At 35.6% G+C, this 12,629-nt stretch overlaps 1 protein-coding gene across 1 annotated transcript in view; it reads right to left on the reverse strand.

The window, feature by feature from the left end:
• The window catches only part of MACROD2 (mono-ADP ribosylhydrolase 2), a 566,743-nt gene that overhangs the window by 399,598 nt on the left and 154,516 nt on the right, over positions 1 to 12,629 (reverse strand). The window contains exon 2 of the mRNA XM_044060148.1: positions 5,135 to 5,254. Coding sequence (XP_043916083.1) covers positions 5,135 to 5,254 — 120 coding nt within the window. The remainder of the gene's footprint in view (positions 1 to 5,134; positions 5,255 to 12,629) is intronic.

Here is a 12,629-nt window from a genome sequence, read left to right on the forward strand (position 1 = left end):
AAAATGTGTTTAGTCCCATTAGTCTTATATATAGGCCAAGCATATTTTTATCAACCAGGGAATTGTGGACAGCAATTAATAAAGAGCTGAAGGACTTTATCTGGGAGAAGAAGACGGCAAGAATCAAGTGGAATAAGATGATTCTTCCAGCATAACAGGGTTGCTTGGGATTACCCAATTTGAAGAGGTATTTCAGAGGTACACAGTTAAGGCTTGTAAACATAGCACACACAGAAAACTAGAATTCGAAGTGGAAAGTGATGAAGATGAAACAGAGGGAAGCTCAAGAAGCAAGGAGACTTGGATTTTGGATGCAGGCCTTTAAGAATAATAATCATACAGAATATTCCATCTATAAAATAGCAGAAAGTATTCTAACAACTAACCTAACACAGGAATGGAGAAAGGAGAGTCTGCTAATAGGGATGTCTGCAATAAGGGATACAGACAGTAGGCAAGACAGGGGGTGGAATTTACTGGAGAAAACTGGCAAAGTATCCAAGCAATTGGGAGCAAATAACTAGAGAAGGAAAGATGCTAGAGTAGGAAGATGCCAATAATTTATTTGTACTGCAGGTTAAATATTGCCTTCCCTATCAAGAACTGATATCAGAGTATAGGCAAAGAGAAAGAAATACAGAGTCCTAAATTGAAGACCAACACTGGTCGAGTTTTTAGTAGAAGTTAGAACAAAAGCTGCCATTAAAAAAGGAATAATTGGTAGAACATATAAAATAGCTTATGATAAATATAATAATCAGAGGAGGTTAGAAAGGATTGGGAAGAGAGACTGGGTAAGCAATTCACAATGAAACAATGGGAGGATATATGTATGTCTCCCAAATGTGCAACAAAATCTAGAAGATTTAGGATTTTTGCTTGGAAATGTTTACATTGGTATTTCTATGCCCCAATTAAACTCCAGAGAATTTTTCCTCAGGTAGATAGCACATGCTGGAGGCATGACAGAGAAGAAAGAGGTAATTGGTAACATTTTCTGTGAGTGCAGTGAGTTTGTGGACTTTGAGGATTCCCTACAGGATGCACTGTCAGAGATGCAGGGTGGGCAGATTGGTGTGACGAGGTAAGTGATTTTTCTGAGATATGATACAGAAGCAGAATTGCCTAGACATAGTAAGCCCTTGCTGTGTCTAATTATGGTGGCTGCCAAAAAACCAATTACTAGAAAATGGAAATCAAAATCTAAACCTACTATACTAGAAGAAGTGAATGTAATAATAGAGATAAAACAATGGAAATGAGATTTTTAGAAAAGGGTAGGTGCAAACTATAAAGGGCAAAATGGGAATTGTGGGAACAATACATACAGGGGATGAATGAGGTATAGAAGAAGGTAGGCCTCAAATGAGCTACGTAATGCTTGACTGAAAATGACTGAGTAGATTATAGGTTATGTATAATATTCGCAACTGGGAGTGTGTCAGTATGGTTTGTGATGTAAAAAGCTTGCAACTAGGATTGGGTCGGTGTGGTTTGTTTTCATTTACATAAACGTATGATTGCCTATGTCATAAATGATGGTTTAATAAAGATGTTTCTTGTTAAAAAAAAGTCTGGAATTGAATAATTTTTGTACTATTGCTTAGGTTACATGATACATATCAATATATGTGAAGTGCAATGTTTGCAAACTTGAGCTTGTTAATACAGTTTGATTACTTTTATACAAATGTAAATTTGTCTATGTCACAAGTGATAATTCAATAAAGGTGTTAAAAAACAAAGAAATCAGATAACACTAAAGTCATTAAATATTAACGACAGAATATCACACATTTTTAACACATACAGTGGCGATAGCTTAAGAAAAACTAAAACTGCACAGTTATGCGATGACTTCAAAAAAAATCTACAAAGAACAGCTAACAGAATTAAGATGTTAAGCAAAAAGGCACAAATTAATGTATGAAATCCTCATACTAATAAGCTTACTTCAGACAGAGGAAATGCTTAATATTTATACAAAATTCCATTATGATCTTAATAAAGATAAATATATTAATCATAATTATTAGAAAATTAACAAGTATTTAAAGAAAAATGTCACTAATAAACTTAATGACAAACAAATACCTCTGTTGAATAAGCCTATTACCCTAATAGAAGTTAAAACTAGCTTAAAAAAAGTGGAGAAATGGTAAAGCTCCAAGGTTAGGTGGTTTAAGTATGGAAAATTATGTACTCTGCTTCCATTACATATTTTAGAATTATTCAGTGACATTTTCAGGATAATTCAGAGTGACAAAATAATTCCTTCCTCATGGTAATTTTCTGTAATCTCACCTATACTTAAACAAGGAAAGGAAAATACATTAGTTTCCTCATATAGACCAATTTCATTATTAAATGTAGACTGTAAAATATTTACTTCCATGAAGATATGACTAACAGATGTAGTAAATTAATAAAGATCACACACGATTTATAATCAATAGATTAACGTATGATATTAAAAACGGTAGAAACTACCTTACATTTAGCAAAAGGAATGAACAAGAAATTGGCCCTTATTAACTTAGATATCGAGACAGCCTTTGAGACTGTAGATTACATCTACTCATTCAAAACTATATATGCATTTACATTTCCAGAACAATTTATTGGAATATTAAAAAACCTCTAAAGAGACTCCAAAAGTACATGTAAAAACTGGATCTTACATTTCTCAGGGATTTATTTTAAACAAAGGCACAAAGCAAGGTTGTCTATTGTTCCCTCAACTACTTGCCTTAATTATCGAGCCCTTAGCTAATAGCATAAGGAGTAATGAAAAAAGTTGATGTATTCTCCATTAACAAGGATTGTCAATATAAAATATAGCTTTTTGCTGACAATATTTTATTAATTATGTGAGATTTGAATTATTCAACCGAAGCTCTATATGAAGAAATTGAAAAGTTTCTAATATTACTGCTGAAATTTAATAATAAACCAAAACTTTAGTGTTAAATCAATTACTAGATTGTAAGTTTAAGGATACATATAAATACAGTGGATATAAAAAGTTTACACACCCCTGTTAAAATGCCAGTTTTTTGTGATATAAAAACATAAGACCACAATAAATCATTTTAAAACTTTTCCCACCTTTAATGTGACCTATAATCTGCACAATACAATTGAAAAACAAACAAATCTGTTACAGGAAAAAAAATATAAAAAATAAAAAATGTACAATAAACTGGCTGCATGAGTGTACACATCCTTAAACTAATAGTTTGCTGAAGCACCTTTTGATTTAATTACAACATTCAATCTTCTTAGGTACACACCTGCCATCAATTAAAGGGACTCTGATTAACCCCCAAATAAAGTTCAGTTTTCCTAGTAGGATCTGCCTGATATTTACTCAGTTGCCAGTTGATCAGTTTTTACATGTTTATGGATTGCGAAAAAATACATGTATATTAGGAAGAGATGTGTGTTTTTAAGGGTTATGGTTTGATAATTGTTCTTTATCTAGATCAATAATATTAATGTTGCACAGCCTTTATCTGTAAAAGCCAAACAACAAAAACTGTTCTGGAGTATCCTGACAGATGCTAGAAAAGTTATTACAAAAAAAATGAAAATTGAGTTCAGTTCCTACATTCAAAGAATTTTTAAATTTAACAGCAATACTATGTAAAACTGAAAAAGACGTGATCAGAACAAGATCTATAAATCATTCCAAGACTTTCAGCTGTTGGGATAACCCTGAAATGCTGCTACTGAAATGCCAACTCTTAACGTATCAATTGTATAAGACTACCTTGATAATTCAATGTATTCCGAACACTGTAAAACAGTACGCGATGTTGAATTTCTTCCTATGTATATACTGTAAATACATTAAATTAATAAACATTTTCTTTTAAAAATAAAGTAGTGTGTCTAGCTCAGCACTAGCTAATACACTCTTGCATGAAGTAAGGTTTACTGTAATGCTATTGCTTAATTCAGTTTAAAAATTATCTCCATATTATTTTTCTATAAACCTCTATACATATCAAATATATACATTTACATCTAATCCTGTTCCTCAGGGATGATCAATTAAAAGTAAAAGGCAGTTTCTAAAACATCTGTCACAATCAATGACTTAATAACATAGTTACATTGTTCTATTGTCAAGGGTCCAAATGTTAGAAATGGCTGCCGTGCATGACTCAAAGGGACAATAACTAGACCTGAAAGCAAACATTTCAAACTCTCTACATTGTAATTTTCATGAAGAAAAATGATTTAAAAAGAAGTCTCAGAAGAAAGTATTACAAACTAGTACAAGCAACACAGAAACTACTACAAAATGTAGGTACCATTCTTGACTAAATCTCACAATCAGACACTCTAGCTAAAAATAAAAAAATAAAACAATCTCATGTTACCACCAGTGCTGATCTCACCCAAGAGTAGCGGTTATGGTAGTTTTACTTCTAAAATATACGATTACTTAAATTAATAATGTTTTAAAAGAAAAAATGTGGGCAAAGTTAATCTAAAAATGTATAAAAGGCAAGTTCAAAAGAGGCTTTGTACTTAATACTAAGGCAAACGATTAAAGTCAAAATGGCAACAATAAAATGTAGATTCGGCATGTGCTAGAATCCAGCATCCTGCTAAAACACAGACATTTTTCACAGTAATAAGAACTGTTCCAAACTTGTCAAAAATGATTAGAAATCTTAAAGCATTAAGCATATGACTGTACCAAAATCCTTCTCAGGAATTTACTTAAATATTTTCCAGTATAAGATACATCAAATCAAAATCCACTAATTCAGAAAAAAATGTATATTACAAAGCTTTAGTCAGCACTGGATTCTTCTGTAGTAAATAATTTGCACAAAACAAATTTATACTCCTGACAGGGGGTACACATGGATCCGCTGTTGAAAGCCTTTGTTAAAAGGCTAGGGTAGTTCACTAGTGCCACAACAGTCTCTTCTGTTGATGGCAGTCCTCTATTAAAACATTGTTGTTTACAATTATCAGTAAGAAACTTCTAAAGGGTATCAACAGTAATTGTTACAATATGGCCACAAATATGGGCTCATAACTGCAGTGGAAATGTAGACAATTCAAAATAAGAACATGGACAAACTTCAGTTAACAATTAAACAAACATACATACCAGTACCCTGGATTCTTCTTTGGCTCTCTTTGTCCCATGTAGGTATATTCTCCAGTGGTACATAGTCTCTGTGATGATATTCCTTACGCCTTTCCTCCAGAGCCATCTTCAATAACTGAGCTGTTACAAAATAACCAGCCATTTAATAATCATGTAAAAAGTAAATGACCTGTGAACACATGCATTATTACATACATTCCATTTAAAGTAAGATCAGTGTCTTTTTGTAATCCGTTGAAAAAAATCTGAAACTAAAGCAACGAGATGTGTACACAAATTATTTGAATGTGTGAGTCTTGTACATTAACAAAGGCTTTATCATTGCATATTCTGAGTGGCAGCAGATGGGTTTTCAGGAAAAATGTGTCACTTGTTTCAAAAACTGTTACAGATATACACATACACACACACACACACACACACACACAGACACACACACACACACACACAAAATTCTAAATTTGTGGTAAACTGGACCAAAAAATGCACAATCCAATACAACTGCGAATTACTAAGTAGAGTTGTGTACCACTTACCATAAAACGGAAAAGTGACGTTGCAATCTTCTCAAGATTTGTCAAATATAGAAGTACATCCTCTGGAAACAAAGCTATCTTTTCTTGATTTTCTTCCCAGTTATACCCTATCTCTTCTAATCTAATTCTCAGTCAGATAGCTTGTCAAGAAACCAAACTTGTCTTGGGGAAGGATGGCTTTCTGCTGAGCCCAGTCTATGAAGGATCCCGGAAACAGAATCCTTGTTTGAGAAAGGGTTTGGGCTTTTTGAGGGTTTAAGGTAAGAACTCCCTTTTGAAAGTAGTCTAAAGTAATTTGTAAGGTGTGTAGGGTCTCTGATGTGGATCTTCACTGAATGAGATAGTTATACCTAGACTTCTGCAATTTGCTATCATAGGAGCTAGACTGTTCATGAAAACTCTGAGAGCAGTAGATAGCACAAATGATAAAGCACAGAACTAGAAGGGGGAACCTGCTGCTACAAACTGTAGGTTCTTTTTGCGAATGTCCTATGGGAACATGAACAAATACATCTTTAATGTATTAAGTGACCATAGAGGCTTCTTGGAAGATCATGGGCAGTAATTCTGCAAAATAAGCATTTTGAATTTTGGGATGTTGAGGACCTTGTTCAGCTTTGACATGTCCAAGATGGGCCCCCAGGTGCATTCTTCTCTTGGAATTAGAAATATCCTTGAGTTGAAGCCCATTCCGTCTTGTCCTAGAGGGGCAGCCTTGATGGATCCTTGGTGAAGTAGCTCCCTAAGGAGAGGTGGTTAAGAGGCTTTCTTGCTTTTTTGGTAGCTTAGAACATCCAAAAAGGGTGGTATTTATCTGAAATGAATATAGTATCCATTATCTATGATGCTGAGGATCAGCTGGTCCCTGGTGATGTATTTCTATCGGTTTAGGAAGAAAGAGAGTCTTCTTGCCAGGGGCTTGGATGGGAGGGTGAGAAGGGGTAAGGGAGTGTGAGGTAGAACACAGTTGGGGAGTTTAGATTTGTGCTGTGTGGACTCTTTGGAGCCCCCTGCTCTATGTAATTACTCTTGTTGTCATCTAACAGATTGTCTTGGTCTTTTGTCAGGGGAGGCCTCTTATCTCGTCTAGGTGGAAAATGCCAAAGTTTAGAAGGGTGGCATCTACTCTACCTTAGGGTTGGAGAGTGGTCAAATGTTTTCACACTTTTAATTTACTTCCCTTTTTTATCAAGTTTCTCAAAAATGTGTTCAGCTGAAGGGCCAAAAATAAATTCCTCATCTAAATGAGCATCCAGTTGGTCATCCTTTACCTGATCGGATAGGGACAGAGTCCTGAGCCATGGATGTCTGTGAATGACTGAACCTGTGGTAGCTGCTCATAACAAGCACTTATAGGTTCATAGGTAGGTGCTAGGCTATCTGCCCAAGGGCATTTTTAAGCTTAGCCAGAGTGTGTCGGCTTTCGCCACCCCATTGATTAATTAACTGAGCCTCTGTCAAGCAGAGCAAATGAATTGATCCCAGGGGTGTATTTTCTGTTACCCATCCACTCGTCAAGGCTTCTCTTGAAGAGTGTTAGTGAGGGGGTCTGCCTAATATAGTTAGGAATTTTGTTCCAAAGCATGGGGAGTCTCTGTGACAGGAATCTATCCCTCCAGCATGTTCTACTTATTGCTGTGGTGAGGTTTAGCTCACTAGAGCGCGTGACTCGCAGTGACTTGGATTTCTTTAGGTGGAGCATGTCCATCAATTCTGATTTGGACATGGCTTTGTAAGTCAGGCAGAGATCACATCTCAGTAAGCGATATGCCAATGAGTACAGCCGGAGTTTTTTCAGTCGGGCTGCAAAGGACATATGTTTGAGGCCAGTAATCCTCTTGGTGAGGTGCTTTTGCGGTCTTTCCAGCTGCTGGAAGTGTCTTGTGAGGTACATCCCAAATGGGGCATTGTACTCTATGATGGGTCTGATGAGTGACGAGTAGAGGGGCACTATAACCTCTTTATTTCTAGATGTGAACCCCTTAGTAATTAGATGGGCCACATAGAAGGATTTCCTAACTACTTTGGCAATATGATTGTATAAGGAGAGATTACTGTCTACCTGGGTCCCCAGATCTCTTATTACCTCTTCTGTATTAAGGGGGCTGCCACCTATGTGGTAATTCGTGGGTGTTAAGGCATCATAACCATATTTTAAGGAGTTTCTGGATATTTGTAAAACTTATCTAGCTGTCTCTTGGGATTTCCTTACATAAGGTTCTATAGAATTATGTCCTGAAAAGGTTCAAGGTACTTCAGTGTATGGAATTGACAATTTAAAATTTTCACTGCCAGGGCAGAGGTATAAGCTTTCTTCCCAAATCTGTCTAATGTACTTTCCCTGTCATTAAGCAGGGAAATTCTTGCTGTTCACTTAGGTACACCTTTTGTGAATTCAGTGGAGACTACCAGAGGGTCAACTTCAGGATTTTTGTAGAGGTGCTTGTGAGATTCAAGCACTCTGTAAAACCTATCTGGCTTTCTAAGAACAGGGGCAAGAGAATCCGGGTGTAAAGCAATGCCTTTAAAAGCCATCATCCAATAATACAGCGTGCATAGGAAAAACAGCTAGTGGTCTGAATGAAGGCAAAACCAGCAGTTCCCTTTAGTGGGTCTGGGCCTGAGAGAACTGCTTACCGCCCCGACTGAAAGCCTCCTTCATTCTATGCAAAGTTTCCCCTAAGGAAAGAGCCTGGATGCGGCAGAACAGAGGGTGTCATCTGAATCGGAGTCTGGGTAAGTTTGAAATGACAAGTGGCCACAGTAAGACAGTGCCTCCTCATCCTCAAAGCTAGAGGAAACATCCTATTTCTAAAAGGCTACTTCCCTACTCTTAGATGGGAAAGACTCAGAATTGGAAGAATGAGAGGGTTCTCTAGATTTCATGAAGGCCATACACTCCTGTCCTCTTTTATGTAGGTCTTGGGCTTTGGTCTGAGAAAAAGTGACTGGAGGCAGTGGCACAGAAAAAGTGGTTCACTTTGGTTTGGGTCTCTATTTTAAGGGGTGACCAGAGGATGCGGTCATCAACTGCAACTTTGTCTGTAGCTTCTGTAGTCGAGGAAGATAGAGTTTTCCTTGAGACCCATGGCATAGACTATGTAGTTATTAACAAATAAAGAGCATATGAGATAACAGTACCTGGAGCTCAAATTATGGACATTTTTTTCTTTAGTATCTTCTAATCCTTCCAGAAGTCAAACTGGTAAGGGACTAGAAGGAGGGGAGTTGAGGAAGAATGACAATGAACAACACAAATGGAAAGTTATGGTGAATACATAACTTTATCTAATGTTGTAATTTTCATTCATTCCTCCACAAATGGGACAGAGTCCCCAGCTACCTAAAATCCTGGGAGGACTCTAAGGAAGGATATTCCATAGCACCACTGAGTCGAAGGCTGCTCTTCCCCTAAAGACCTGATCCAATTTGTAATGAGCAATAAAAGTAGGAGGATTAGCCCACATTGCAGCTGCACAAACATCATAAGAGGAAGATCTGGATAAAAACACTGAGTAAGTTGCCACAGACCTGGTGGAATGAGTTTTTTGAGGTTTTGGCAAAGACAAACCCAACTTATTGTAAACCAAGAAAATACAATTACTTAACTATTTGGCTAAGGTCATTTTAGTTACTGGTTTGCACAATTCTGAATCTGAAAAGGATTGGTCTGATTTCATGAAAATGTTTGGCTTATGTAGATAAAACCAAAATACTGGTGATGGCACGAGGAACGAAACTATAAGCAAACTTCTCAGAAATCCCATGAATCTTTAATATATGATTTAAGTCTTTGTGTTATAGGATTCAAAACAACATATAACACTAAGGCAATCCCTTCAGTAATACAGTTAGAAGAAGAGACTATGGGTCAAAAGGATTTTTTTTTTTGGGTCCTTGTGGATTTTTGGTATTCCAAACAAGGTCTCAATAGTAGGTTTTTCTATCACACAGAAATTATAAATATCAAAGTTTAACTGCTTATTCATAAGGTTGTCATATAAACAAACATACATTTCTTTAAATTTTGTGATAGAAAAAACTACTATTGGGACCTGGTTTGGAATACCAAAAATCCACAATGACCAAACCCCCCCCCCCTTCTGATCCAGAGTGTCTTTTCCTAACTATATTACTGAAGAAACTGCCTTAGTGTTAGATGCTGTTTTGAAACCTATAACACAAAAACAAACTATATATTAATGATTCGTGGGACTTTAGAGAAGTTTGGCTATTGTTTCGTTCCTCGTGCCATCACCAGTATTTTGGTTTTGTTGTGATTATACTGGCTGAAGTGTTCCTGTGGTTCGTGGTTTTGCTTGTCATGGCCGAGGCTGTTCCTGATACTGTGATGGATTTTACCTTATTAGCTAATTCTGACACCGGAAGTTCTGATGTTATTCAACTTTTACTTAATACCATGTTGGACATTCAAAAAAACATTAATGATTGGTACCTATGAAAAGCAGACCTGAAGAGGTGGCCAACAGTTATGAATGTACCAGTTATTGAATGTACCAGGATACAGAGACCAGAATCACAGGTAATTAATCATGAAGAACATGAAAATATCCAGTATGTGGATGTTGCTTCAGTTCTTTATAACAGACAAAGATCCATTTTTTTAATTCTAGCTTTAACACCATGTCTAAAATTAATAATGAATATAAAGAATCCTGTGATAAAATGTTCAAACTGTTGAAAAAAAAATAAAAGTTTGGACTTGCAGAATAAATATCTGGAGAAATGTCCTGAACTAAAAATAGTACCTAAAGGACTGAGAGTTTTCAAATGCCCTAATGGAATGAATGTGACTCTTTTTATATTGTTCTGGTTGATTTTTTCAACCAGGCTGGCTAAAAATTGCTAGCACTGTTAATAGACAATAATAAAAAGATTATGGATAATCTAAGAGCTGACATTATGAAATTAGATCAGCAGTTATATGCTCAAAGCAGTAAGCATACGTATTACCCTGCTTGTCTTCATGATGTTTAATAGCATAAACAAGCTATTATATGTAAACATAAGTTAGTGAGGGATGTAGTTGCTTATGAAAATTCAACAGCTTATTCTCACTTTATGGTTAAAAATAAAAAAAATGACAAGAAGAGTTTTGTTTCGAACAGTAATTTTCGTTTAAATACTTCTAGGAGTAAAGCAATGATTGACCGTTCTCTTAACCAATCAGCTACGATAATTCCATCGGGGGCGGAATATACAGAGTAGTTCCTGTGGCAATTCTATAAGTACATCCAGTACTTCAAATGAAGCTAGTCTAAGAGGAGCTGAACTGATGAGGAAATGTGATAATTGCTTTGTTAATTATGAATGAATACTTAATGAAGCAAATGGTGCTAAACCTAAAACTTTTTTATTTCAAACCAAGAAGATAGGGGTGAGAACCAGGGAGTCAACATTTTCTGGATCATCAACTGACAACTGAATACAAACGGTAATGACAACACTTGTATTTTTTATTTATCTGATTTTCATTTAACTTCATTGCATATTAAGGGGTTGTCTCTTGGACTGAATTTTGTGCCAACTAGAATGGCTGACTGTGTACGAACTTTGTTGGAATTGAAACAATATATTAGAAAGTTAAATTTGAAATTTTTATTACATAATGTGCAAACCAGTGTTTCCAGGTTTCCAAAATCTTCTTTGTTTTAATCTGACCCTGTTAAATACATTGAAAGTGCTTGAAGGCATCTGTGAGACTGAAATTACAGCTGTATTAGCAAAAAGTAAACGTTACAAATATTTTAATATGACAACTGATGAAAGAAAATGTTTGATGGAAATAAATAATCAGAAACTCAGAATAATGAAAAGTGACAAGGGAGGGGGATTAGTAGTAATGAATACTGAGCAATATGGACACAGTATGTTAATCATGTTAGTAATACAGAAGAACATCAGCAGATCAGCTTAGATGAAATACAAAAAAATTTAAAGAAATACATGTTTTTTATATGACAACATTATGAATAAGCAGTTAAACTTTGACATTTATAATTTCTGTGCGATAGAAAAACCTACTATCGGGACCTTGTTTGGAATACCAAAAATCCACAAGGACGAAAAAAAACCTTTCGACCCCTAGTCTCTTCTCCTAATTACATTACTGAAGGAATTGCCTTAGTGTTAGATGCGATTTTTAATCCTATAACACAAAAAGACTTAAATCATATATTAAAGATTTGTGGGACTACTAAGAAGTTTGGTTATTGTTTCGTTCCTCGTGCCATCACCAGTATTTTGGTTTTGTTTGTGGTTATTATACTGGTTGAAGTGTTCCTGTGCTACGTAGATAAAAATCTGTCTGTGAACATCCAATAGGTGCAACATACACTCTCCTTTGTTTGTAAGATTTGAGAAGAAAACTGGGAGGTTGAGAGTTTGAATGATATTAGATTCTGACACCACCTTTGGAAGGAAAGATGGGTTGGTTCGTAAAGATACTCTATCCTTACGAAAAATCAAATAATAAGGCTTAGAAGATGTGGCTTGAAGTTCTGAGACTCTTCTAGTAGAGGTAAAAGACAGTTTTCTAGGTTAAAAATTTTAGTTCACAATTGGCTGACAGTTCAAAGGTAGACTGGGTCGAAGACTGTAAAGCCAAATTCAAATCCCATGGAAAAGAGGGATCTTTAAAAGAAGGTTTAAGAAGAAAAAAGTTCCCCTTATAAAGGTCTTACAAACTTTGGAATAAATAATTTGTCTTTAGCTTCTTCCAATGTGAAAAATGGAAATGGCAGAAAGCTGTACTTTGATAGCTGAAGAACTAGCACTTACATCAAATATTGTAGCTAAAAATTCAAGATTAGGTACTGGCACTGAAACGGGATCAATTTCATTTTGCTGCACCCAAACAACTAATCTTTTCCATTTACTTCTGTAAATTATTCTAGTGGAGGTTTTGTGGGAAGTTAGGAGAATATGATGGATGGGGG

This window comes from Protopterus annectens, chromosome 1.part2, assembly GCF_019279795.1.
Source record: "Protopterus annectens isolate FY-2018-M chromosome 1.part2, PAN1.0, whole genome shotgun sequence".
NCBI lineage: Eukaryota > Metazoa > Chordata > Ceratodontiformes > Protopteridae > Protopterus > Protopterus annectens.